We start from the raw sequence: 13,469 nt of genomic DNA, 5'->3' as shown, positions 1-13,469 counted from the left end.
CTGGCTATCACAGAATGCAGTCTATACACCAGGCTCGCCTCTATCGCCCTGCCTTTGTCTCTCTCCCAAGTGCTGGCATTAAAGGTGTGTGCCTGGTCAACTTTTTTTTTTTTTTTTTAAAGACCATTCCCCGAAACAACCATACCTAGTTTCTCCAATGTAAAACCATTCAAGTCTGGTCTCAACTGCTACTTTCTCATTATTCCTGAAACCTTACTTCTTATCCAAGGTTTTTTTTTCCCCCTCTTAAGAAAAAGACTTCTTTGGAGTTCCCTAAAACAATCAGTGCTGAATTGCCCTGGCAACTGGTTGGGAATTTCCACAAGACAAGTTCCTAAGGGGTCAGCCAAGCTGGTCTAAGCATCCTCTCCAGTCACGGGACAGGCCTGGCCTGTGTCTGAACACCGCAGACGAGAGAGAGGGTGAAAACCAAGTCCAGGTTGGTCTGGGACATAACGAGAGACACAGTCACGGCCCTGAATCTGTACTTGGATAGGCTTAGCCCTCTTTTACATTTGACTTCTGAGACAGGGCCTTTAGTCCTGCTGACTGCAAACCTGCGATCTTCCTGCTCAGTCTTCTGAGTGCTGGGAGGGCAGGCACGCCACCATCAGACCCAGCTGCGCTGAATGCGCTTTTTCAACCTAATTTTGCAATTCTCATTTTGGTAGATGCTATGTGAAGTGTTAGCAAAGTAAAACTTCCATTCGTTCAACAATTCAGCCTCATTTATTCAATAGTTTAGAGCTTTTGCTTCCTTTTGAAGAGCTCAGGGTTTAGAATCATACTACAATGTTTCTGATGAATAACATGGCATAACATTTGAACAATTTGGAAACCATTCTGAGATTAAGAGAAAACAGCTCTACAGAACGTTTCATAAATAAAACTGTATTATAAGGATCTCTCATAGCATTTATCACAGCCTATGCGGTGAAGTATTTTTACTGAGTTTTTTAAAGTAGCAATTTCTTTGTGAAAATAAACATTTCAGAATCTGCTCTTTTAATCACTGACTACTGGGCTAAGTGGGTGGCCCAGCCCTTTAGTCCTAGCCGAGGGTTAGGAGGGAGGCAGAGGCAGTGGATCTCTGAGAATTCAAGGCCAGCACGGTCCACAGAGTGACATCCAGGCCAGCCAGGGACACAGAGTGGGACCCTATCTCAAAGCAAAGAAAAACAAAGCTTCTCCCTGGTTAAGAGCATGTGACCGTGAGACGCACCTCCAGGTAACTCGTCACCTTCCGGGGTCTGCACTGGTAAGGCTCCTTCGCGTTTCTGTCTATTATGGCGTTAAGGATTTCCTTTAAATCCATGACTCCATAGAACGGGAGACACTTAGCCATGCCTTCTATTTCCAAGAGGTTTTCAGTACTGGAAACTCCTGAGAAAAAAAACAAAAACACAGGGGCACAGCTGAGCTGCTGGTTAAAATTATATTCCAGAACATACCCATTGGAAACAAAAATCACTGTTAGAACGTTTAGTGACCCTTGACCGGAGTCTAATATTTCAGGACAAAGCTGTGCTGCTTCCTGGAGAACAAATAATGACTTCCCAGAAGCCTTCAGTTAAGTCATAGGTGCTCAGCGACCCCACATGCGCCTTATATAATTTAATTTAATGTCGGTTCCCACCGGTCTGTTCCTCGCATTTGCTTAGAACATTGCTTACTTTGGAGACAGACTGAAGTCCCATGATATTTATTAAAGTCAAAATGGTTTAAGTGTTTTGTCCACTGCTGTACTTCAAGTTCTAGCGCACTAGCCTGATATCTAACTTAAAGACCTCGACGATCTTAACTTAGCAAGAATAACAATAGACCCCGTGTCTTGCTACTATAGGATTTCAGGAACTAAACATGCTAGTGTTTATTCGGAGATTCAACTAAGGAAACACCAGAAACTGGTGTTCTTTATGAAGATATTTTAGGTAACTTAGTCATTATAGCTGAAGGCCACATGACTGGATGTGTAATTGGGTAGAACATCCACAGCAGGGTATGTTCCAAAGCATCGGCTTTGACACTAGAGAAGTCACTCATCCTGTTTGGACAACAGCGGCCTTCATGCCGGGATCCACAGCGTGTTACCTACAACTGTGCAGTAACGGCTGCTGCTGAACGTACAACAACAGGAATCGGGTAAACCTGCAAGGCTGCAGCTCTAGGGACCTGACCGATCCACTCTCGGTTATCTGCCCAACGGTAGATGTCACAGCGCAGATCGAACCCTTTCCCCAGGAAATAACTGAGGGAAGAGGAGCTGACGTGTCCCCTAGAGGGGGTGAAATGTGTCTGAGGACACAGGTGGACTCGAGATCACCAAGGCAGGTGAGGGGAAGGGGGGACGGCTCATCCATCCTTCCTAGACACGATAGAGATGTGAAGAAAAGGTACCTTCCAGCAACACAAACTAGAGAAATGGATTGAGAAGTCTCTCTCACTCACTCTCTCTCTCACACACACCCATTCTTCAGACTTCAAATTTTCCAATGGGAAGAAGAGGCCACAGGACCCCAGGAAAAGCTCTCTATGAGGACTAGAGGAAGGGAGTGCAGCCGGGTGAGGTCTGAGAGGGGGGCTGGGGCCAGAGGAGGATTTAAACTCGGAGTCACACTATGTGGAGTACTACGCTTCCTTTTCGTTTGTTCGCTTTGTGTTAGGGGACAGGTCTCCCTGTGTAGCCCAAGACCGCTTTAAACTCACTATATACATCAGGCCAGCCCTGAACGTGCAGCAGCCTTCCTGTCTCGGCCCCTCAAGCCGTGACAACAGGCATGCGTCATCATGCCCAGCCTCGGCACTGATTCATGTTACCCAAGGGTTTACACTTATTTTGTGAAGTTAATACGCTGACTTTAATGAAGGGCTGTGCAAAAAAAATTTGTTAAGGGGGTAGACTCTCGAGGCAGGCTGTGTGGGCTTCAATCTAACACCAAGTATCCTCTAGAGCCAACTCAAATTTCTGTGCTTCAGTTTTTTCATCTGTAAAGCGGGGACTGACAGAAGCTCCCCTGGAGGCTGGAGGAGAGTAACGGGCTGATGCGTTAATTCTTTGATGGGCTCGCTGCACGTAACGGCCACTGGGAAGTTACCGCTGTCATTAGTGAAGAACGTGAGGATGTGTGCTCTGGACACACAGTCTCCACCTCAACAGAGCAGCTGGAACCACGGAGCTGAGGCGTGTCTGGGAGGCATCTTTACCTGGTCAGGCTGGGGAAAAACCAAGCAGACAGCCAGCTCTGTGCGTCTGCATACTATTGGTACTTATTTTCTTTCTAAAATTCCTTGTTATTATTTTATGTGTATGTCTTGTCTGCATGTATGTCTGTGCACCGTATGAAGCCTTGCACGAGGAGGACAGAACAGGCTGGGATCCCCTGGAACTGCAGTTAGATAGTTAGGAGCTGCTCTGTGGGTCCTCGGGAAGGGAAGCCAGCGCTCTTAGCCACTGAGCCCTCTCTCCAGCCCCCACTTACGTCTTCTGCACCTATGTGAAAGCATTTCTTTAAGAATCCTTCCCCACACACACTGGCTGTGACGCTGTGGCGCTGGACGGGAGACAAGGGAAGGGAGGGACAGGCTAACCCGGGAGCTACAGCAGCACGGGAACCAGAAAAAGACAGAAGGCTAGGTGAGAAAACTGGACTCCCCGAGGCAGACACAGCCTTTCCCATCTATCTGGCAAAGCCATGGAGCCCTGACATTCGCGTGAGGACAGTCGATCTCCACGTCACTTGGTAAAACAAGTCAACAGCTTCAAACAGCGAGGGAGACGGCCACCTCATCCGTCATCCCATTATCCCACATGTCTGTTCTGACGTCAGAGAGTTCTGATCGCTGAGTTACAGCGACAAGACAAAAGGCCAGAGGAAGCCGCACAGCGATGGCCCGCACGGCCCGCTAAAGGAAGTCCACTTCCGCACGCCCGACGACAACTTTCAGCAAAATGAAAATACACCCGGAAACCGTCCAAGCCAAGTGCAGATCTCGGGAGGAGGCTTTCCAAGTCAGAGACAGTATTTTCAAGTGAGCCCAGCACTGTACCTGGTATCAGCCTGATCTTGAAGCCATTTGCTGTCAGACGAGGGTCACTCAGGTAAGTTGATCCACCGTATCGCTGGTCAACTGTCGACATTTTATGTAAAACCTCTAAATAATGAGACCCATTAAAAAGACTGAAAAAGAAAGAAATTATGGTTCTTTATGTTGAATATTCAGATTGAAACAAGAGGATTTATGGAAGCTCGTCCAAGGGTGACTTGAAAAGTGTCCCCATTACTCAAAGCACTCTGCATTCCGCTAGCACTGTATGAGAGGCCCACCGGAGAGCGTGCCCAGGAAGGCGGAAGGACAGACATAAAGGACAGCTTGTCTCTTCTGGAGTACTACAAACTCAAAGAGAAATGTAAACAGTAGTTCTCTAAATATAACACACACATCAAGTTACTCATGTAAGATATAAAAAAAAACCACCCCATTTATAATGGAAAATATAATTAGTTCAGGCAACAATCACTAGCAGACTATCGGCTACTGGGTAGATAGCAGACAGAGGGGTATGGGAGCTTTGAGAGGGAGATCACTTTTGTCCAAAGCTGTGAACTGTGTTGAAGCGCACGGAGCACCTGACCAGGAACAAGCCGTACCGGAAAGAAGAACCTAAATCTCCTGTCTTCCTGCAGTTAACTTTCAGCGAGAGACAGGGGAGGAACATGTTAGCGTCATGTCAGGGCTGGAGAGACGGCTCCGTGGGTAAGAGCACTGGCTGCCCTTCTGGAAAAGACTGGCTACTCACAATGGTCTGTAACTGCGGCTCCCGGGCTCTGACGCCCTCTCTAGGCATCAGAAGGCAGCCATCACGTGTAAATTATGCACGTGCGCAAGCACGCAAATAAAACAGATCTTAAAGAGAAAAAGCCAAACCAAAAACCCTGCTGCCCATCAGGATGTAAGGAGACAAGAAAAATCTCCACCAACTGCTATACACAGTAAATCAATCAGACAATAAAAAATAAATACAACCAAATGCCATATGGAAAGAAATTAAATTCAAAATTGCAAAACTAAAAAACAAAACAAAAACAAACCCTTTGAAACAACAAGGAACGATTCTCACCTATTATTATTGAGTAAGGTATGAAAAAGACACTTGTGATTAGGTTAGAAACGGACCACCTGCATGAGTGTATGAACGGGCTAAGTAGGACCTAGTCTCACATGCCTTAATGAGAGGAAACGTGTCTCTATACACACATATGGGCAAAACAGGATGGGGCAAAAGTCTTGGTGACGGCTGCTAAAGGTGTTGACGGTGTGATTCTACTCGGGTGTGTGTCTGACGGTGTCAGAGCAGGGTAACAGCACAGAAAACCAACTCTAGCTTCCAATCCCCCTTGAGACGTCACAAGGTACCGGAGAAGTGAGCTTGGGATTCACTGAGTCAAGATGTGAGCCCCTTAGATCTTCCAAAATCATTTCTAAGCAACTGGCAGCACCACTAGAATTTAGGAAAACCTTCTCATTATGCCGTCAAGTAAAGACCACTTACCCCTACTAGAAAAGACCCCTCAGCTTCTAGCATGAGACATTACAGCTAAAAACCCTCTTGCTCCACCCTACCTCTCAGTTAACATAATTGGCTTTTCCAGGGGCTCTGCGGGGAGTTTATGATTCTCAAGAAGTCTCTTAAACAGCAGGGCTTCCTCCACTCTGTACGGGTTCAGTAACATGACATCTCTTCGGGACGTGACCAGCCACGCATCAGGAAACTTGAGACCGTGGATCAGGCAAATCTCATCCTTCTCTTCTAAGTCAGCTTCCTTCTGTTTCCTGAAGTTCACTTTTAAGTTCTCCATAGAAAAGGGGACCTCCGCTATTCTGATGTTTTCACTCCTCCTTTTCTCATTCTGGGACTGGAAGAGCTCATCGAGCTTCGGCTGGTTAGACAGCGAGGCTTTCAGCTTGTGCTTCTGCGCCGAGCCCCATGCACTGGTGCCCCTTATCTTTTTTCTGCCATCTTTGAAGGCTACTGGTGGCTCCTGCTCTACAGCTCTCTTCATTTGATTATTGTATCGTTCCAAGTCTTTCTTAGCCTTTTCCTCATACCTAAGAGCAGAGAGGAGACAGAACGGATGAGCTCATAATAAAAACGCAATAACCATCTGAAGCAAATTATATTAAAAGTAAGGAGCTGTTATTCACTAATGACAAGAAAATGTGTATTAGAGTGACCCTCCTGTGTGTGCTTACGAGAAACTCCAAACAGAGCACAGAAACTAGCTCCTGAAGAGCGGTCAAAGGCAAATGGGAAAGCGCTGGCGTTTGCGTTCAGAGTTCTTATCCAGCATTAGAGGGTAGGAGCGTCAGGAACTCAGCTAGAAGATGGCACCGACTACCCTGTGTCATCAGAACACAGACCTCTGCTTCCAGAACAACTTGAAATGGAGAGAAAATCCCATGTGTGGGAGCTCTCAGAAAACATTAGGAGGCTAATGAGCTGAACAGAATTCCCAGTCCCTGCAGTGCAGGGGGAGCAGAGATGGGTGTCCAGGTTACATGCGGAGCTTGGTAAACACGGTGGGCTTTCAATTAAAACTGGAAGGAAAAACCCTGCACCCTAGAACTGAGCAAATCTCACCATCATTCAATGCAAAACAAAACCCCACAAGTTCAAAGGCTTCTTAAATAACATCAACACTGTTCAGGAGTGAACAGGCATCACCCACAATGGCCAATTGCACAATTAAAAGTCACCATCCAAGAAACAAAAAAGAAAAATGTGAGTCATGGCCAAGAGGAGAAGATGTCAGGAAAAACCACCTTCAAAGTGACGCTGATTTATAATAAATAAAGTTTTGTATAAATGTTTTGGGAGACTGAGAGAGACAGAAAGGGAAGCTCAGGTGAGGAGCAGAATCTATATGCGTACAAAGAAAGATGTGGATGGTCTAGAACTAAAACAGTATATAGGATGGAACAGAAACTGCGCAGATTTAACTACACAGCAGAATGGAAACACAAGGGCCAGTGAACCTGAAGGCAGAGTACAGAAATGACCACCGTGAAAAAGAAAGGAAAGGGACCCATGACCACGGAAGCAGCCAGGGGTTTGTGCACAAGCATCTCAACACATTAAGTCTCATTTATTTTTTAAATAAAATTACATTTGGTGAGGAGTCTATGATCTATGAGATGCAAGTCCAGGCAGGTTAAATGCAAACAAAGTCTGCCAGATACACCAGAACCAGCTGGTGAAAACCAAAGACAGATCCCCCAGATCAGTCAGTGAGAAGGACACCAAGTAGACAAGCAATGCTGGCTCAATGTGGCGTCATTTACGAGGCGAGAAAGCCCATGATTCAAATCTGCCAACCACAGATATCCTTCAAAGAGAAGATTAAACAGATAGCTTCAGATAAAAGAAGTTTTCTGCTAACATAATTGCACTCTTAAAAGAGTAACATGAACATGAAAGCAATTACACCCGGGGGCTTTTAGGTTCGATGGGAGCCTAATTTAACTGATTTAACTGAAGTACGATAAAAGGATACATGGTGAGCTTACTAAGCAAAGCAAACAGTAATACAAATTAGATGTCACAATTAAGTCATTTAAATCTTGAGTACCTCTGCAACTGCTCCAAGGAAGACAGGAACAGACAACAGGAGGCAGGGCAGACTGACTGCCAACAATATCAATTATTCTAATATTTCATAGACCAAATCTAACTAAGGGACAGAATACCCAACTTTTGTAACACAGATGGCACAAAAGAATGAAAAGATGTATACGCTATACAAACAGAGCAAGAAAACGGAGGCTGCCAGGTGGTGGCGCACGCCTTTAATCCCAGCACTCGGGAGGCAGAGGCAGGCGGATCTCTGTGAGTTCGAGGCCAGCCTGGTCTACAGAGTGAGTTCCAGGACAGCTACAACTGTTACACAAGAAAACCTGTGTTGAAAAACTAAGAAAAAAAAAAAAGAAAGAAAGAAAATGAGGCACTGACATTAGGTGAAGCAGATCAGAATGCCAAGTTATCAGAGATGAAGGGGTCACTAGGGAGCTTCACACGTACATGTGTGCGCCTTTCTTCTCTTCATCAGTATCAGAAACAAACTGAAAAATGTCAGAAAAATGACAGATCTCAGTAACAATGCCAACCACTTCAACTTGAATGATTGGGAAAAATTCTGATTCTTTATATGTTAACCTGGATCATTTTCCAGGACGGGAAATAAGATGAGCCAGACACAGTGAAAGGTGAGTGAAATCTAACAGATATTTTCTGTTCACGCTAAACCAGAAACCAAGTTTATTGTAAAAAGCCTCCAATATCTGAAAACCAACCAACACAACAACACTCACAATTAGACCAACAATTAGACGGTGAATCAACAAGCCTTATTGTTCTTATAAAACTAGACATTACTGCTGTAGGTAAATGCTACCCAATTTAAAAAATGATTTAACGTGCAGCGTATGCCCACAGTGCTGGAACTTAGAAGGTGGAGGAAGGAGAATTACAAGGCCAAATTATTTTATAGAGCAAATTGCATTTCAAAATCAAGTGGAGAACAAAAATACTGCATAATAAAGCCATTCCAATGGCACATGGAGTAGAAAGCACACCGTTTAATCCATCAAGTTAATGGTAATTTTTCTATCCTCACTTAACGTGATCAGCTGATATGCAAATTCCAATAAATCAAACAAATGTAACCTATGAAATTCAACTGCAACTGTATAAGCGATGGGTATTTCAATTCTAGTAGGTAAAAAGTTAGCGGGCTTTCTTCATTTCTCAGATCGAGTTAAAGGAAGCTTCTGTAGCCAAAGGCAGTCCACTACAGTGGCATCGCCAAGCACGCTGTGAGAAACTGAGATGCCTGGCTTCCAAGCTCAGGCCCCTCTGACACTTAATGGCTCTGCTTTTAAACACGATGATTCTGTCACATGAGAATTAGCTGCTGCCTTGTTCACTTCAGGAAGCAGTGCCCAAGGGACCATGGAGATTAGAGACCCTGGTGGCCTGTTTGGTGGATTTCTGCTGCTCAGAAACCACGTAAACTTAATGCAAAGTATTTTGTTCTGTCCCGCAGGGTACTTATTTGTATTATGTACTTATTTGTATTATGTGGGCAGTTTACAGCCAGTACGTAGCTCTGTAACCAGGAAGGAGCTGCTTGGTCCACTGGAAAAGGTGAGGCTCGCTCTAAGTTTCTACCAAGAAGTCCAAGTCCTGGGCTGGGGCTGTACTCAGTCGGGGAGCACATGTTTAGCACAGGCTAGGTTGGGGTCAATCCCCAACAAAACACAGTCCTGGGTTGGGGCTTTACCCAGTGGCGGGGCACATGTGTAGCACACACTAGGCTGGGTTCAATCCCTAACACGACAAACACGGAAAGAAATAGAGACACGAATCCCCCAGTTTGAATAGGACATCTGATGAAAGGTTAGTTATTCAGTGACACGGATACATGTTTCAGATTAAGTCTGGCATTTGTAACTAGAGGACTAAGATTATCTCTGGTCTTGTAAGAAGCAGGCTTAGAATTTACGGGATGTTGCTTGTATGTATGCTATAAAGTGAGGCTAGGAAACAAGAGACCCCAGCACAGTGTGCTTCACAGTCAGAGCACGTTTCTGGATAAAGACATGCCACATTACTTGGATAAGACTGCACAAAGGCCTGCTTCATTGGAAGCTAGACCAACAGTTAACCATTTGTTTCTCATACTCACACCTTCCAAAGTTATCATCTCCGAAGTGGACCCAGAACACGAACATAGGAGTTGGTTAAACAAAACACATGATCTTTAATAGTTCACTTTTGCAGGCACTGGCAATAAGTATATTTTTAGCATTAGACACCAGAACTCCAGACTTTTCCTATGGGGTGGAAAATGAGTTCAAGATAAAGGTCACCATTTGTAATTAATTATAATGTGCAAATTTCAGCATATGGTACTAATCTTTTGATTTATCCAAGAAGTCAATTTAATTTAGTTCCTTGGGAAACATAAAAAGTTATGTCCAAAATAATAGGAGGTAAATGTTAAGTAAGAGCAGCTGGTACCTCTGTGTGTAATGCCATTAAGGACCTTAGCAACTTCAATGGAAAGTATTCACGCTGATGTGACTGACCAGTCAGGTCAAGTGATGTTTCTGAAACTAAAGGCTAAACTTTAATTATAAAGTTTACCTATCATTTCCAGTAACATCCAAATTGCAACATCACTTAGTTGTTTTAAGTAGAAATAGATTTATATATTGCAAATGAAAGCTCAAATTAACACCACCTGCCTGAAGGACGCCCCCTCTGCAGAGTGGCTGGGGGAGAAGTACACGGCTCACACCCGGATTCTAACCCTCTAGAGAGGAGTGAGGAGAAGAAGAGGAAAGACCTAAGTGTTCCCTGCCCCGAGTTCATCCTCCTTTCCCAGCAGAGACTGAACTTCTGGCTGGCCCCGGGACCCTGCAGGACCTCCGGCTGGCCCTGGGACCCTGCAGGACCTCCGGCTGCCCCTGGGACCCAGCAGGACCTCCGGCTGCCCCTGGGACCCTGCAGGACCTCCGGCTGGCCCCGGGACCCTGCAGGACCTCCGGCTGGTTCGGGACCTGCAGGACCTCCGGCTGGCCCCGGGACCCTGCAGGACCTCCGGCTGGCCCCGGGACCCTGCAGGACCTCCGGCTGGCCCCGGGACCCTGCAGGACCTCCGGCTGGCCCCGGGACCCTGCAGGACCTCCGGCTGGTTCGGGACCTGCAGGACCTCCGGCTGGCCCCGGGACCCTGCAGGACCTCCGGCTGGCCCCGGGACCCTGCAGGACCTCCGGCTGGCCCCGGGACCCTGCAGGACCTCAGGCTGGCCCCGGGACCCTGCAGGACCTCCGGCTGGCCCCGGGACCCTGCAGGACCTCCGGCTGGCCCCGGGACCCTGCAGGACCTCCGGCTGGCCCCGGGACCCTGCAGGACCTCCGGCTGGCCCCGGGACCCTGCAGGACCTCCGGCTGGCCCCGGGACCCTGCAGGACCTCCGGCTGGCCCCGGGACCCTGCAGGACCTCCGGCTGGCCCCGGGACCCTGCAGGACCTCCGGCTGGTCCTGGGACCTACAGAAGCAACTTTCTCCAGCACACTCTCACTTTCTGTCCCTGTATCACAGAGTCTTCTCACTTCCTCGCACCGCGTTCCTTCTCATGGGCTAACTCCCCAAAAGCTTTCTGGTTAGTGTTATACAGGGAACCATTTCTGTACCATCTACGAGACGGCTGCTGAGTCTCCATAACTTCCCATACTTCCCTTCTCTTAAAACTCATTGCGCCTATGAAGAAGACTGCACATGGCACCAGATGGAGACCTACACTGGACGACGTTCAGAGCGAGACTTTGGAGGCCTTAGTCCTCCAAACAGACAAGGAGCTCCAAAGATTGTCAGAGGCAGAGGGATGGGGACTCCTCCAGATATAACAGGACTGATGGATACGTGAATTCAGACTGGTGACATGCACGGGGCCTGTAGGACAGACGGGGTCCCGACACCAAGAGGGCGGTGTGGACATGAACTGATATCCACTTGTACAGGAAAAATCAGGTTTTTTTTTTTTCCCATTGGAATCTCACTGGGTATATTAACCACACTTCAGGGCAGGTCCCACGCCGGCAGGAGAGGCCAACACAAGACAGACTCAATGTGATTTTTGTCCACTGTTTGGGCGTTTTGGGCCTTATTAGTCTTTTGTGTGTATATTTTAGCTTCGGTTTTGTGTTTCTGTGATGTGTGTTTCTTGATTCTTTGTACTTTAAAGAGAGAGGGAGATAGAGAAAGGGGGGCATGAGGCTGGACGGGTGTGTGTGGGCTGGAGATCATGTATGGGGCGCTGAGGGGAAACCGTCACCAGAATATATTGTATTACTAACAAAACCTTAGATGAAGCGTACCAACCGGAACACTAATATTCTGACAGTTTGGAACTCCCTAGGTAGATAATGCTAACTACCCCTCTCCACAAGGCAACGAAAGGGAAGTTGCTGCAAGACTAAAGGAAATGCCTCCCTCCTGAGTTCACACTGCCGCACACTTACAGAAACTAGAAGTACGTTTTCTTTCTCAGACAACTTGACACATGAGAACTACACACACTTATGGTGTAGGATTTATTTCTGTTTATGTGCGGCTTTCATTGGTTAATGAATAAAGAAACTGCCTTGGCCTTTTGATAGGGCAGAATTTAGGTAGGCGGGGTGGACTGAATACTGGGAGGAAGGGTGGAGTCAGAGAGATGCCACGGATGCTCTGCCTGAGACGGACCCTGGTTAGAATCTTTCCTGATAAGCCACCGCCATATGGCAATATACAGATTAATAGAAATGGGTTAAATCAAGATGTGAGTTAGCCAATAAGAGGCTAGAAATAATGGGCCAAGCAGTGATTTAATACAATTTCTGTGTGGTTATTTTGGGGCTAAGCTAGCCAGGTGGCCAGGACAAACAAGCGGAGACCCCCTCCTTGTTACACATTTATAGGGAACCATGTGAAATTTTAAAAGCTTTGCTCATCTTTAAACTACATAATTGTATGAAACGGGGTAACAGGCTCACTGCATCTCACGCTGATAAATATTTGGAAAAGAACAAAGCACAACACCCACCCCACAAACAAGCTGTCTTGTGTGTGCTATTTAACAGAGCTGGTTTTAGTAACAGTTTTCTCATACAGCTCAGTATTTTATGTCCTAATTGTCATCACTATGAGCTGTAACTGAGTTTATTCCTGAGACTGAATTCACTAATGAAGACATGAAAATGTTAACAATCTACATTTAGAATGAATTTTAAACCAGAGATGATGAATTATATTTAAATATTTTCCTAGATATTTGACAGCGTTTTGAAAAAAATCAGATAGTAATAAGTGATTAGAAGTTTAATTTTATCCTTCATTTTCTGGGCCAGATAATTCAAAATGCAACATTTTGTATTGCCATACAATTGTGTGTAGAGGGTTACCCATCCAGGGTGACAGCCTGTCATCTTTACCAGAGCAGCTGGGGCTGCTTGGACGGGAGCCTAAGGACTGAACCTGCTGACTGGCAAGATTCCCTTCTGGGAGGAAGGAGTTGGGGGGGGGGGCGTCAGCAGACCCTCCCGAGGTTCCAGATCGATCGCCTTCCTTCACCTCTCCAGCAGCTGTGGGCAATTCCGACTGAGCTGCACAGGGCGTCACTGTTTCAGGAGGTGCTAAAGAATTCCGAGGGTGGAAGGTTAACTGAGGGGGCATTCCATCCACACAGCTACGCTGGCCTAAGACGGCTTGGTGGTGCAGCTAATTGGGGTCACTGAGCCTCCTCTGAGTAAGCCCTCATCCATGCTCTGTAATTAAGTCTAACAAACGTACCGGTTCCCCAAGCTGGACTTGGGTTTGTCTTTGGCGCCTTATAAGAAAGGGGACACATGTTTGCGTCTCCCAAA

General features: G+C 46.4%; 1 protein-coding gene across 1 annotated transcript in view; it reads right to left on the bottom strand.

Moving 5' to 3' along the window:
- Pms1 (PMS1 homolog 1, mismatch repair system component) overlaps positions 1–13,469 on the bottom strand; it is an 84,352-nt gene that overhangs the window by 1,811 nt on the left and 69,072 nt on the right. Inside the window, exons 10-12 of the mRNA XM_048456019.3 lie at positions 5,623–6,108; positions 4,048–4,178; positions 1,223–1,383 (exon numbers count right to left, since the gene is read on the bottom strand). Coding sequence (XP_048311976.3) covers positions 1,223–1,383; positions 4,048–4,178; positions 5,623–6,108 — 778 coding nt within the window. The remainder of the gene's footprint in view (positions 1–1,222; positions 1,384–4,047; positions 4,179–5,622; positions 6,109–13,469) is intronic.

Source organism: Myodes glareolus, chromosome 27, assembly GCF_982192425.1.
Source record: "Myodes glareolus chromosome 27, mMyoGla1.1, whole genome shotgun sequence".
In the NCBI taxonomy this organism is placed as follows: Eukaryota; Metazoa; Chordata; class Mammalia; order Rodentia; family Cricetidae; genus Myodes; species Myodes glareolus.
This window is presented reverse-complemented; position numbering and strand designations above follow the sequence as displayed.